Source organism: Lampetra planeri, chromosome 30 (genome assembly GCF_965212315.1).
Source record: "Lampetra planeri chromosome 30, kcLamPlan1.2.h2, whole genome shotgun sequence".
Lineage (NCBI taxonomy): Eukaryota > Metazoa > Chordata > Hyperoartia > Petromyzontiformes > Petromyzontidae > Lampetra > Lampetra planeri.
The window spans coordinates 12,633,706-12,649,131 of NC_136136.1; the positions used below are offsets into that span (position 1 = coordinate 12,633,706).

Here is a 15,426-nt window from a genome sequence, read left to right on the forward strand (position 1 = left end):
CAACAGACAGATGGTGGAACATGTTTCATCCAATATAATCGTCCAACATCTGGCCCTGTTGGAACAATACCGCTGAGATGGCTGCCCTTCCAAAAATTGCACTTGGGACACGGCCTTCTTGGGACATGCGAAATCACCAGCCAGATCTCTCTGCTCTGCCCACTTGAGTGGAAGAAATTACTGCTTCACTAATGAATCGTGGCTTGAGGAACCTTGCATGGTACAATGAACATCACAGTTATCATAACATTCTTATATTTGCTTTCCCATCACCATACATTTGAAATGACTAAGGGTCACAGCTTGATAGCTTAACTTAGAGTTCCAGGAGAATGAGGATTCCAGCTAGGACCAGTGACCTTGATCTGAATTTCTCAATGATAGGTCCCAGAAATCTACAGCACGGCAGAAGGTTATGTGAGAAAATCGCATTGATACCCTCAATAAAAACTGGTAATGATGTATTTCATAGAATGTAGGAAATTTGAAGCTGTTCAAGATCTTGGGGCCATGCTGGTGGCTGCAGAAGGGAACACGTGCACAAAAGGCAGATTCCCCTATAGCCGTACAGACTTTTGGGGTAAATGCTGTTTATACAAGTACACACAAGAACGAACGCACGGACATAGTAAAGTTGCCGATCCTCTCAACCTCCAGTCCCCATGCCTCTGCTGTATGGCTCTGCTACTGCTCGTAGCACCACACGTCCATTTATCCCTTCTCTGAAAGTGCTCTGTATACATGTGTAGTGACATCGCTGGATGTCATCAGGTTGTGGGTGTAGTACCAGTCCTAGAGGGGCACGGTGTGCGTTGAATAATAGCGCTGGATGGCACCATGCTGTAAGTGCAGTGCCGACCCTACAGAACATGGTGTGTGGGTGCCGACCGAAGGGATAGGTCGCGTGGGGCCAGGGCACTCTGGTTGACCCGGGAGGACACGTGACCGGTTAAGTTGACAGAGGGGCCGCAAGAGGGGGCCGAGGGGGGGGGTCACGTGATTGGAACCCAGGTCCTTCCAGAGCGTTCTGGAAGGTGGACGTGGCCAATGGCGAAGAGGGCCACGCCATAGAGAATATAAGCCGGGTCCCGAGAGGGACCGGGGTTGTTCATCCCGGGAAGAAACCCTTCGTCTACGATATCTATTCTATGAGTCTTCCAGCACGTGGACCCAGGCAGATACTGTTGGTCCCGGGTCCGTAGTAACAGTTACGTGCTAACTAGTGTAGTTAGCTGGGTGGTCACCACCCTATGTTGTTTTCTGTTAAGGGGAAGTTACCCTGTCTGTTGGAACTAAATAAAGTATTGCCTCCAAAGACTACGTCTGCGACTCAGTTGAATCCATTACACGTGTGATTTAGCTGTGCCCTCGGGCCAAACCAAGTGTTTATTAAAATGAACAATACGGTGCATCCCTATTTATCTATTTATTATGTAAAAGGGAAATTTGTGGATATTTGTGTCTGTTCGAAATGTTTAGCATACTACCCAAAATGCGACAAACTTGAAATTTGGCATGTGGGTAGCTCCCATACTGGACACAATGTAAAAAGCATAAAAATTTGAATTTTGTATTTTGGGGGGAGAAATGACCATGAAGTGTATGGTGTCAACCCGCATACAGGACTGGCGAGAATCGATATCTGGTGAGCTTTTGTGGTATCGATTAAACGGGAATAGGTCGATTCTAAAGAAATCTACCTTAGATTCCTTTGCTCGATTTAAAGAATCGATTCTTGGCACGCGAGTGTAAGTTTTTTTTTACACCGCGCGTTGGGTTTTATTTTAATTAATCAGGTAATGATCTATGTTTTATTTTCATTTTTCATTCAATTGCTTAAAATATATATAATTACATGAATTATGAAGAAGGGTTATTGTGTGCAAACGTTACATGTAGCACGTTAAACATTTTCCCCCTAAGTAACATGGCTAAACGGTACAATGCCAATGGGTCTTTTATGTAAAAAATTATTTAGGTAAATTATTATTGCAAGTACTTTTAATTCTTACCTATAAAAGTAATTTTTTGTCTGTCTGTGTACGTAACTTGCGACGCTTTAAACTCACAAACTGGGGTTTATCATTTCTAACTTTAAAGTAGTTAAATTGACAATTTAGTACTATTAATTATTATATTACTACACTGCGCGCGCGCCAAAGCACGCATCTTCGCATGCACGAAACGTCGTGGTTACCATAGCAACGCACACGGGCGATTGGTGGGGGCGGGGAAAAATTATCATTCGCTTTAATGCAAAAAAAAAAGACAACGCTCAAGTAATTCTTCAAAGTATGATGTCCTCTTCTCCCCCTCCCACCCCAATGTGTGCAGTTACTACTATAGTCAGTATATACTGCTGCAGAGTCGGTAGATACGACTATAGAGTTAGTAGATACTACTATAGTCAGTAGAAACTACTATTGAGTCAATAAATACCACTATAGATTCATTAAGTACTACAATAGTCATTAGATACTACTGCAGTCAGTAGTTATTACTGTAGAGCAAGATACTCCTGCAGATAATAGTTTTTTTACCCTTTTATCTGGCAACAAAACTGACACCTTTTTTTACAAGGAGTCATGTTTGCATAGACCACAATGCCTGCAGTCGTAATGCAAACAAAAAACATAACTCTGATAATGTATGGTCCACACCCGAGACAGCTTTCCTTAGAGCCTAGTCTCACATGGTGTTGGACCAGATGACGCCAAAAGGCGCACAACTCAAAGACAATGCACCATCAGAGTTTGAGAGCTCGGGGTAAGCATTTACACCATTGGAACCTCATTTGCCAGAAGCAAAATATGATAATTGTTTTTTTACCCTTTTATCTGGCAACATTGGAACCATTGAGGTTCCAATGGTGTAAATGCTTACCCCGAGCTCTCATACTCTGATGGTGCATTGTCTTTGAGTTGTGCGCCTTTTGGCATCATCTGGTCCAACACCATGTGAGACTAGGCTCTAAGGAAAGCTGTCTCGGGTGTGGACCATACATTATCAGAGTTATGTTTTTTGTTTGCATTATGACTGCAGGTATTGTGGTCTATGCAAACATGACTCCTTGTAAAAAAGGTGTCAGTTTTGTTGCCAGAAAAAGGGTAAAAAAACAATTATCATATTTTTTCTTCTGGCAAATGAGGTTCCAATGGTGTACTCCTGTAGAGTCACTAGATACTACTCACTCTATTGAATGTAGGGTGTTTAGGTATGCATGCCTACGTGGGGGTAAACATCTTTTTTGAGGGTGGCGGAGGGGTCGACAATTTTCGCAAACCTTTTAGATCAACTATTTACCACCAACTTTCTATAACTTTTTTTGTTGACGGACAAATGGACAAACAAACCGCACGCCGACTTTCACAATAGCTTAGTATTTGTGTATGTATATGTTATGTTTTTAAGTTTTGAGAAGTTTGTAAAATATTTTTCCCCCGTGCAACGCAGGGTACTTCCTGCTAGACGCAACAACACGAAACTAACTCTGCACTTGACGTTATGCAAAGGTATGTGCGGATAACTGTGTGTGACGTGATGCAAAGGAATGTGCGGGTCGATTCAATGCATAGCGGCCGATGCAGGGAAGTTTACAAGGGACCGCACCTCTGCCAGATGTGCGAGCAGCGCGATGCTCTGCACTGTTTTCCCCAGGCCCATCTCATCCGCCAGGATACCGTTGATGCCCTGCAGGATAAGTGCCACACAGACACAAGTTAATTGACCGATTTGCAGCACTGATATATTGTACATTGTCACTGCTGGATATTCGATGATTTGATGCCATCGACTTAGTCTTACTATTGGACACCCACTGTCAACAACAAGTGGGGCAACACCGTAGCGAGATGTTAACTACCTCGCCTGGTATACAGGCGGTGTTCGATCCCAAACCCGACGTCTGTATATTTGGAGTTTGCAGTCTCCCCATGCTCGCGTGGATTTTTCTTCGGGTCCTCCGGTTTTTCCCTCCACATTTAGAAACATGCTTTTAGAGTATTTGGCTGCTATCAATTACCACGTGATAAGCCACTTCGTTGGGTAATTATTTGTGTTCTTAGGTTTTTTCGGTAAAGTCACGTAGAAAGTAAAATAAAATAAAAACAAAAATCACGACGTTTCGGAGGCAACACAAGTCTCCGTCATCAGGTGGGACCGTCACAGCCAGATTAGCTGTATCAAGTGAGGCAATGATTCAAGATGTAATCCCTTAAAAGCGAGTTGAGGGGGGAGGGAGAGGGAGGGGGGAGCTATCCGCCAAGCTGTCTCTCCCACCACACAGAAACAGCCACATGAAACTCCGACCAAAACCATCACGTTACCATACATAGCTGGCGTGACCAAAAAGATCTCCAAAATTCTAAACAAACATAAGATCCAAGTCCGATTCAGTACAGTGCATAAAATCCGTGATCTGATTCCATCTGTGAAGGATATCGTTCCTGACTTACAGTATCCTGGAGTCTACAAATTGAGTTGCATTTGTGGTGATTGCTACATTGGAGAAACGAAACGTCATGTTTCTGATCGTGTCCGCGAGCACAAGTCAGATCTGAAACACGGCAGAACTGATTCTTCTGCCGTGGCCGATCATTGCTACAACTCGGTGGGCTCTCATGAAATTGTCTTTTCCGAGACCAAGGTTCTCTGCAAACCTCCCGGCTACCATCAAAGGTTTGTACACGAAGCCATACAAATATACAAACACAGACATAATTTCAACCGTGATGATGGGTACAAACTTAGTAATCATTGGAAAGATGTTATCAACCACGCAAAAAAGACTTAATCACAAATTTTTTGGACCATCTTATCTGACAGGCACTATTTTACTGTACTTTACCGAGTGTTAACATCCCCAGTTATTTTAACAGTACTCTCTTCATTGTTCAGCCAGCATTGGTATGAACATGGGCATTTTCGTTCTTTTGTCTATCATGTGTATCAGACCCCCCACTCCCCCTCTCTCTCCATTGTGTTGGCGTGTGCAGTAATTGGCCGCTTGCGCACAAGCGCTTCCACGTCCGTCGCCCACCCTTTTGGCCTCGCCCCCACCCCCCCCCCTCCCTCCCGATACGTTCCATTCATTGGCTACCATAGTCTGATGAGCTCCCCCTAAGTTTGTACCCATCATCATTTTCGTTCTTTTGTCTATCATGTGTATTAGACCTCCCCCTCCTCCTCTCTGCCCATTGTGTTGGCGGGTGCAGTGGCTGGCCGCTTGCGCACAATCGCTCCATTGTGTTGGCGTGTGCAGTAATTGGCCGCTTGCGCACAAGCGCTTCCACGTCCATCGCCCACCCTTTTGGCCTCGCCCCCCCTCCCTCCCGATACGTTCCTTTCATTGGCTACCTTAGTCTGATGAGCTCCCCCCTCCCTCTCCCTCCCCCCTCAACTCGCTTTTAAGGGATTACATCTTGAATCATTGCCTCACTTGATACAGCTAATCTGGCTGTGACGGTCCCACCTGATGACGGAGACTTGTGTTGCCTCCGAAACGTCGTGATTTTTGTTTTTATTTTATTTTACTTTCTACGTGACTTTACCGAAAAAACCTAAGAAGATGATTCCTTGCAGTCACGAAAGCTTCAAATCTAGAATTATTATTTGTGGCCAACTCGCTTATAAAAAAAGAGCTAAAAAGCTCAGTGGGCTTTACCTGGTAAAATAAAAACAGTTTTTAGTGTCACACACAAGATCAAATTAATTTAGCAAACCTCTGAGCAATAAGCCTGTGTTCCCATCCCCCTTCATTCGATACCTGACTGCAGCAGGGCAACACAACCGGCGAGGGCAGTCGGAAAAAACTCCCATCTGCTCATACCTGCTCGTAGAGGTTGGCCAGCCAGTTCATGCCCTTGAGCTGGTAGGCCTTGAGCTTGCCGCAGAAGAAGGAGGGCTGGGGAATGTCCTCGCCGGCCAAGATTGAGGGGTTCGCGAGGCTGTAACTCTCCCCGAAGCCGGTGCCTGACGCGTCGGCCGCGCGCAGTGCCGCCAGCCGGCTCTCGCTCGCCTCGTCATCAAAGAGCCGCGTCTGCACAAGCAAAAGCGGGCAGGGGGCAATCATCGGCGTTGTCATTCAGAATCAATTCCTCCTATACAATAAGCAAATCACAAAGCACTCACCATAACTATCACTGAATTCATCATGGGACCTCCTCTGACAGTACCAAAATGAGAATAGGTTTTTTCCCCTTTTTTCTGGCAACAAAAAAACACCTTTTGCAAGGAATCATGTCTGAATTAACCACAATACTTGTGGTCAGAATTAAAAAAACACTGTTAAAATATGCATTGTCTTTGAAACTGATTGGTCCACACCAGAAACTTTTTTTTGAGCCTCTGGTCTAACACCGTTTGAGACGAGGCTCAAAAGAAAGCTGTCTCTGGTGTGGACCAATCAGTTTCAAAGACAATGCACATATTATCAGAGTATGTTTTTATTTGCATTCTGACCACAGGTATTGTGGTTAATGCAAATAAGATTCCTTGCAAAAGGTGTTTTTTTGTTGCAAGAAAAAAGGGTAAAAAACCTATTCTGTCACTGAATTGTTGTTGCTAGGCGCAAGCTCGGTGTTTTAGACCTTTGGGCCTGTGTTCTGAAACTGTGCTAAAAACAATGCCCCACACTTGCATGAAAAGAACACTCACTGAGCAGAATATAAAGCTACACTGCACTAAATTCACCTCGAACAAAGAAGCTCTCAGCCTCCCAAACATACAACTGTCAGTGGACAGGAATGTGCAATTACCCCATTGAAAACAGGTCATGAGGAATTAGTACATTTATTTCAGTCACGTGGAAATTGTAATTTGTAAAATTATGCATAAGCATCTAAATAAGGGAACAGTTGTTATGTTCTGGTTATAGTTTTCAACCTTAACATTACCCTTTCGTTGATATTCATACTTCATAAACACAACATATGGAGACTGAATGTTTTCTGCAGATGCTAGGCAGGTCATAGGAGGCATATTCAAAAAGCTTTTGGCTTTTCGAATACGCGCTCTGCATCGCGGTGCTTTGTGAATCCTTACCCTGGCCTGATGGGCCTGGAAAGCTTCTTCAGCATTGCGTAGAGCCCGAGCCTTGTAGAATCCGCTGTCTGTGACGACAATCGTAGGACATCAAGCGGCAGCCAGATGCACCATCAATACAAACATTTGCCCGGACATCCGAGCAGCCAAGTGGTCTGCGCACCCCTCCACCGACAGTTCAAAGTACACGTTACAGAATGTGAGGAAGAGTTAAAACATAATAACTACATGCAAACACAAAATCCCCATGTGACTACAGTTGCTTAAACAGCCTGAACAGAACGTGTAGAAGACATATGAGCAATCTTGAGAGTCAGAAGAACAATGGCAGAGGAGATGGAAGAATTGAAAAGGGCTGATACTCTGTAGGACGCTGCGGTGGGAATACTGTGGTTATGAATGGAGTAGGCAGAGGATTAATGTTTGTATGTAGAACTTCTTTCACCCTCTACGTAGCCAACCATGCTAATCGGAGAATCAAGGATGGAAGAAGATATTTATTAAGTTACAAATAATGGCAGAGATGTGCGGTTGACTTGATGTGGAGGATGTCGAGTGAAGATGGCAAGTGACAAGGGAGAGGGTCACGAAACAGGAGGAACAAAGAAAGCAGGAAAGTTGCTCATGCCTGCTGATCAAGATGTCACAATGGCCAAAGCCGTTGATGCCACCCGCTAATCGGTGGGGCAGTTTGGGCGACTGGGCTTTGGGGGCGTAGGGAAGACGTTTATGGAGCTGAAGAGAAGTGTTGGGTTTCCGGCACCATTCGTGCTCCTGCAAGGGCAGCCTGATATAATTTCAAGTGTTTCTGCCTTGACGTGGTGATGAATTTTGAAACGGGACTTTGATGGCTTTCCGGCCTGCGACTTTTAACTTCGCAGATGGAAGGGGTGAACCAGGGGGCAGACAGACCGGCCTCGGGATTTTTGGCTGGCCATCGAACAAAGACGGTCACGGCATCGCACGCTTTCAAATGCGCGTCTGCGGCCATCTGGAATGCTCTTCCATCCGATATTAGGAAGCCACTGGAGCTAATCAGTTTAAAATCTAGATTGATAACTAATTTCTTTAGAACTGCTTTTTGTTTAACACGTAGGCTTTCGCGACCAATGTTATTCATAATCAACGTTTTTGGGTTTAGATCGCGTTATTTATAAATGTGTCGTAACCCTCCACCACCCGACACGGCCAATCAGTAAAAATGTGTCACGTTGACAAAAGACAAATAGTTTACTGCTTTAGCCCACCGGTGTGTTGAACCCACAACATTTACAATCTGAGTACGACGTTTCGCTGGTAATTGCATCCAGCATCATCGGGCAATTCGCCAGAATGGTGAGGCTCTGCTGTGTCTACATTACAATTCCTTATAAGGGAAACAAACACTAACTGATTACTAATGTAGCATAATCACAATAAAACACATTCCAAATGATTACTAATCTACAACTCGCATCGTAACAATAGCCTGATTACTAATCTAGTATATAATTACAATCACTCCCCCCTTGAATCTTTGCACCTGATGAGTTAATGAGTTAATGATGACGTCACCCTGCTGCTGCTCTATATAAGAACGGGAGACACAGCAGAGCCTCACCATTCTGGCGAATTGCCCGATGATGCTGGATGCAATTACCAGCGAAACGTCGTACTCAGATTGTAAATGTTGTGGCTTCAACACACCGGTGGGCTAAAGCAGTGAACTATTTGTCTTCTGTCAACGTGACACATTTTTACTGATTGGCCGTGTCGGGTGGTGGAGGGTTACGACACATTTATAAATAACGCGATCTAAACCCAAAAACGTTGATTATGGACTGCTTTTTGTGTTCAGTTTCTTGCCCTTCTTCGCACTGCTGGTTAACACGGTTGGCAACGTAAAGTGTGAAAGAAGTTCAACATACGTACATAGAGCATGAGCAGGAAGTTGGGGTAGTGGACATCCCTGGTGGGAGAGAACAGTTAGGGGTGCCGCAGGTAAGCGATGGGCATTGGTGTGCTGGGATCTGTAGGGTTGGTCGACGTTGTGCATTAACCGTTGCACATTGCCACCCTCACCATAATCGTCGCGCGCGGGGTCCAGCGTGACGCCCCCTGGCAACTGGATAGGCCTGCTGGGCGTCGAGTCCTCCAGTTTCCTCAGGATCTCGTCCTGCTCCATGTCCATCGCCGTCTTCCCGCCAACGAAGTGCGCGTACAGCTCCGTCTGCGTTATCAGGAAGTTTAGCTTCCGCTGCTGGCGCTTGGCCTGCGGGATGGGAGCGGGAGGGGAGCGGGACGGGAAGGACGGGAGCGGGACGGGAGCGGGTTGCGCATTATGGCCGTGTGCGATGGCAGCGGCCATGGTGCAACAAATGCCTTCTCTCAAATGCAATCCTTGTATTTAGCTACTTTTCAACAGAATACGTTAGATTGTTGATTATCCAGCAGGTTCGGAGGAGGAAGGCGGTGCTGGATTTTCAAAACGCAGGATAATCACATCATTATTTAGAATGACTTAACTTTGCACATTGTTTCGATATAAAGTTTTCGTGACTGCAGTGATTCATCTTCTTGGTTCTTTCGGTAAAGTCACGTAGAATTGAAATAATAAAAATAAAACATAATAAAATAATTCTCACGATGTTTCGGCCACAACGCACATTGTTGTATGATATTATGATTTTAGTTGTTGTTACATGCTTCATGGTGTTTTACATGTGTTTGTGAAATTGACATGAATTAACCTAGAGACAAAATGCCTTTTCCCACTTAATAAGTTACTGTATTTACTGGAAAGTACTTACCTCTCTGATCTCGAAGACTCTGCATGGGGCGATGTATATACATGCAGTATTTTCATTGTTTAAGTTGTATGTAAGGTAATACGTACTGTATATAATATTTGACAACAAAATAAAGCCGAGCTACTTTTTTGGTCATGCACACGGTGCCGGTCGCCGGATTGGTTACAGCCTTTGTAGCGATTTTGCTGGTTCAGCCCGGGACCACCGGATAATGTTGGAAGCCACATAATAGCGTGTCGGATAACTGATGATCAACTGTATGTCAAATGTAAGTCTGGCCTCGGTCTTCGGAGGTAATTGTATTACAACAACTGAGTCATGGGTTTTCGTTAAATTCCCTGCTACACTGCATAACAATTAAATAATACATGCCTGTAGCAGATTTTCGCAGTGGGATACTCAACTCTGTATGGCATCTATCATTAAGGAAGTCGCTTACACACATCTCATTGACAAAGGTGCTGTGTTCAGGGACGGAAAATATTGATCATGTAGCATGAAAATCAAAACTAAACATTTTTATCCCTAACAATGGATTATATCATCACAGTATACTGTTAAAGCAGGCAAACACTTCAGATCATGGCCATTATTTATCATGTGCTGCCCTCTCAAGAGGGTAGGCATTAGCTTTTGATGCATCGCTTCAAATTGAGTCATCCTATGAAGAGGACTCGTCCCTTGGCCATAGGAATGTGTAATTCCCACCACTAGTGTTAACAGGAGACAAGTGCTGCCACGTTGTTCATTAGAGCAGGAAATCACCTCTCTCATCTCCTCGTCCAGCTTGCGCTGCTCCAGCGCCTCCTTGTGGGCGCGCCGTCGGTGCTCCTTCTCCACCTTCTCGTAGCGCTTCCAGTAGAGCAGCATCTCCTTGGTGAGGCGGCGCGCTCGCGGCAGCGTCTCCTTGCAGTTCTTCTGTGTCTGGATGGCAGCTCGCCGCACCTCACGCATGCACTGGTGCGCCAACTGCTCGCGCCCACCACACGCAGACATCAGCCGTCGTCCCGCAACACCCCTCCAATGAGAAGTGGTTGGTGCCGCAAAAGCGGGCGTTAGCCGCTCGTTGCACTGGTTCGCCGTTCGAATCCGGCGGGCCGCCCCTGATTAAACGAAAGGCCCACTGAGCTACGTAGATCTTTTTCTAAAAGCGATCTGACCACAAATAAGAGCTCAAAGAAGTGGCTTATCACATGGAATTTTATAGCAGCTAAATACTCTACACGCACATTTCTAAATGCATGCCGCTGCTGGTTAATACTGCAGTGCCCGTTTATTAACCATAAAACACTACACACCCTCTGCTTCAGTGTGGACGTTAAAAAGTCCCGTGACATCATTAAAAAAGGAGTCCATTGCATGCCGACGTCATGCTGCAAATTTGCCAAATTTGAAAATTACCTGCAAATGACTGAACTCGTGACAGCCTCCCACTAGAAAAATAGCGCGAATATCAAACATACCCAATTATAATTCAATATTTTCATTCCGGGCAGGGTAGCGACAACTTTTGCAGTTTTGGTGAGAAAAATGTAAAACATTGTAGGCTGGTGTCATGATACCAAATTCAGATTACTCAAGATATGTATACATCCGCTGAAACAGGAAAAATGTACTCTAAGCACCGGGCTTAGTCAATCGCACGGGTACTGTAGATATGCAATTACCAAGCAAAGAGACACACTTCAGATTTAACAAATAAAAAACACATTAAATTGCACCACTATGAATCCAGGCAATAATGGAAGTGATACAACTTAATATGCTTTAAATGCAGAGCTCTGCCATTGGCATGGCAATGCGGAAAAAGGTCACGGCTTCCTAAACGAGACGGCGACGATCCCGACCCACCTTTTTGGCATTGGTGAGAATGTTGTTATGGGCTGACGACTTTTGTTTTGCGGCCTGCAGAAGAAAAGAAAAAACCCAAACAGGACACTTCAATCAATCCACAGCGCATTCACAAAACAGCTTTGACAAACTGTATTCGTGATTATTCATATTTGATGAGCTCTTGTTAAATCTAAAACGTGGACGAATCTGACACCGGCAATCACATGCAACACGGAGCACAGGTCCAGCACATCACACCGAGCCAACTGGAGCCGGAGCCCCTGGGTGCACCGCTGCCACTGCCGCCACCACCGCCACCACCGCCGTTCTCTCACTTTGGGAATATCTTTCTTGGCGACGGTGAGCCACGCGCGGCGCCGCCGCTGGCCCAGCTGCTCCAGGGTGAGGTGCTTGCGGCGCGACGATGTCGTCGCCGTGCCCTCCTGGGAGAAGCGCGCCACCGGCCGCCCATCCCACGGCGCCGGGGAGCCGCGCTGCTGCTGCTCCTCGCGGCGCCGCTTCCTCATTTTCTTCTTCATGGCTACGGGGGGCACAGAAGCCGCGCGTGGTGGGGGTGCGGGTGGCAGTGTTTTTAGAATGTGCGTGAATGCACTGAAATTTTCTAACCGTACGTAACCAACCATACGAATTGGAGGTGCGAAGAAGAATTACACCAACACGATAGGAGAGTAAACCATAATATTATAGCCATGCTGACGTTAGGAAAAAACGCCACTTTTTCAAATTTTCCTGCTGTGGATTTCACACCTGATGATGATTGCTTGTGTTGCAGTCGAAACGTCGTGAGAATTTTAATTGCTTTATATTATTATTATTTTATTATTTCCCTTCTACGTAACTCTACCGAAAAAACCAAGAATATATAACCATCCTGGTACATTGGAACCTCCCATGTTAGGGCCCTCCTGTATAATTGTTTAAAGCAGGAGGTTGGGAGTTAAATCCCGACCGTACCGCTGGTATATTTGAAGTTTTTCCATCCACGTTTAGAAATATGCATTTAAATAATTTACATTATTTTGCTGCTATAAGTTTCCACATGATAAGCTGCTTCATTGAGCTATCATTTGTGACCAGGTCGCTTCAAAAAAAGAGGCTAATAGCTCAGTGGGTTTACCTGGTAAGATGAAAAATTGTTTAGTTTTATTTGTATATTTTAAGTGATTTGTTTACCTTTTCCTATACTTTGCACTCCTATCGTGTCTTTGTATTGTTTGTTATTGTAAGGTTCTGACCTGCCTCTACTGGACATCTGTGAAAAACAGCTTAATAGCTCATCGGATTCCTCCAGGATAAATATTCTGATTATAATACTGCATGTAGCATTCGTCGTGTCTCAGGTAAAAGTGGAATAGAACCACATATTGCACACTTTCACAAAAACAACTGCCTAACAGCAGGACTCATCCGAAGGAGCCTCACAGACTTTGCAAACCGACCTGGGTAAAAAAACTTGCCATATTATAATCATTGTGAGAGCAGACATACAAAGGCGAGGCACCTTTGAGCTTGCGCTCCTCCTTGGGGCGCTTTCGCTTGGGCCCCGAGGAGTGGCGGTGCGCCTCGTGGTAGCGGTCCAGCGAAGACAGCAGCCCCGCGCTGTAGAACTGGTACTGTTGCAGCTGCACACGGCACACATGGGCGTCACAGCAAGCGTCAACCGCACAGCCGCGGCACCGCCCATCTCGCAAATACCACTCGTCGGCCTTCCACTGCACGTCTCGGACAGGGCCGGATTAAGGTTCTTGTAGGCCCTAGGCACTTCTGAATTTGCAGAGCCACGCAGGCCGGCTGCCTTCGTCTCCCCAGCGCTGCTGGTTGCACACCACGACAGGTTGCCGCAGCATTTCCCAATAACTGAAACAATTTAAACGAGGCTCCCTCTAGTGGGGAACGCCAATGCAGCTCCCAATCAGATCGCATAGTTCACTCAAGCGTTCTTCGTTTGAAAAACAGTGGCGGACTTATTTTGAGTGGGATCTGGAGACAAATGTGTGATGCGATCGTATAGGATTATGGTGTGGCATGATGGTGTAATGGGCCACGACGGGCCAGTGAGCCATTGCCGAAGATTCATTGGCAGCCTGCAGACCAAGTTTAATGCTTATTTTGCGAAACCAGGTGAGCACTCCAGAGACCAGGATAAGTCTCATTTGCAAGTGGGGCAGTAGTGTCCCTTGGTTAACGTTTTTTATCTGTTTCACGAAAACTACTGTTAACTGAAATAACTGTTAATCTAATATAGGAATTAATTACATGATATTACAAGACAGCAATTTCCACTGCCAAAACAGAAAACGTAATGTAAACAAAGCCAATGGAGGGTTATACGATCATAAATGGGCATCGCTGATTGTCTGAGGGCAAAACTGGCACCCGCGTGCATAATGGAAACATACCGTTAATCTAAATTTTTACGTTAGTCGAAACCAAGGGGTCCTATGGGAGGCGAAATGTTAATCGAAAAACCATTAACTGATGTCACTGTTAACCGAGGGACTACTCTAATCCCAATTCAGTAATTTGCAGACATTTTTACTTTGAAAAATTTGAAGCAATCACTTTTAAGCAAACACACTTTTCAACAAAGTCTGCTTTTATTGGCTAAATAAAACACTCATTCTATGCCATTGCCCACCAAGTTGCCATAGGCGATTATGGTTACTGCGTTGCTGGTGACAGTTGCCGGCAACAATATTCCTAAAATGTCCCTATTTTATCTCGGCCTTAAGTCAGCACCCACGCCAATGTGCCAGTTTGCTGAGTCAACGCTCCAGTGCCACTGCAGCCCAATCAAAAGCGAGGTGTGCTGCCAGTACAGGTGACTCGGTAAGTCTGGGGCTCCCCCTGTGGGTTGCAGCGGCGGTGTCCACACGGCTGCTGCTGCTTAGGCACGTGGCGTGCAGCGTACCTCCTTGTGCGAGCGGAAGCGGCTCTGATGGAGCTTCCTGAACTTGTGGAGGCGCAGCATGTCGTGCAGCTCCTCCTGCGTGAGGGAGAAGGCGGCCTCCTCCCCGTCGTTCTCCGACTCGGAGGAGTCGCTCAGGAGAATACTCTGAGGGCACGCGCCGTGCACACCACAGCCGGGGCATCGTCACAAACCGCTTTTTATTGGAGGAGGAAACTATCAGCCGAAAATCACACAATTTAAAACGTATTCTGAAAAGCACCCTAAGTACATGCTCAACAGGAGCAGGTATGCCACGTGACATGGTAGCGCTGCTTTTTCAGTACTGAGGACCAATTATAAGGTATGTATTTGCCATGTTTCTTAAAAATACAAACGTTTCAACGTTCGTTATTTCTGCTTGTTCAGCTGGTGGCAATCAGGCTGCTGTTCATGAGTCATTGCCTATAAACAATTGGCAGTTCACGAGCATTGCTTTAAGCATGCTCGACTCTGCTGATGAGACACTGAATGTCAAATTAAGTCCAGCGTTTGCTTGTATTAAACCAACGCTGCCGAAAATACACTACGGGCAGGCTGTGTGGCCGATATGATGTGCAAATAATACTTTAACTTTCATGTGGATAGACAGATATGAGGTGGTGTAGTGTCAGCTTGAGTATAATGTTAATTACCACTGTAAATGGTCTCTCGGTAGGGGCATGCCAGGTGCTAGTTACTTGCCATGAATGCAATGCACAACAAGAATTTCAGGGACGCATTTGTATTCCTGAGCATTGTTACACACCACACACAAATGCCTTGTTGTCGACCAAAATTGTAAATATTGAACAA

General features: G+C 45.5%; 1 protein-coding gene across 2 annotated transcripts in view; it reads right to left on the reverse strand.

The window, feature by feature from the left end:
* The window catches only part of INO80 (INO80 complex ATPase subunit), a 96,510-nt gene that overhangs the window by 57,800 nt on the left and 23,284 nt on the right, over positions 1-15,426 (reverse strand). For both annotated transcript variants that reach the window (XM_078608825.1, XM_078608826.1), the window contains 9 exons: positions 14,596-14,739; positions 13,186-13,306; positions 11,999-12,204; positions 11,682-11,735; positions 10,596-10,799; positions 9,103-9,292; positions 7,042-7,109; positions 5,828-6,037; positions 3,610-3,690 (listed from right to left, as the gene is read on the reverse strand). In XM_078608825.1, coding sequence (XP_078464951.1) covers positions 3,610-3,690; positions 5,828-6,037; positions 7,042-7,109; positions 9,103-9,292; positions 10,596-10,799; positions 11,682-11,735; positions 11,999-12,204; positions 13,186-13,306; positions 14,596-14,739 — 1,278 coding nt within the window. The remainder of the gene's footprint in view (positions 1-3,609; positions 3,691-5,827; positions 6,038-7,041; positions 7,110-9,102; positions 9,293-10,595; positions 10,800-11,681; positions 11,736-11,998; positions 12,205-13,185; positions 13,307-14,595; positions 14,740-15,426) is intronic.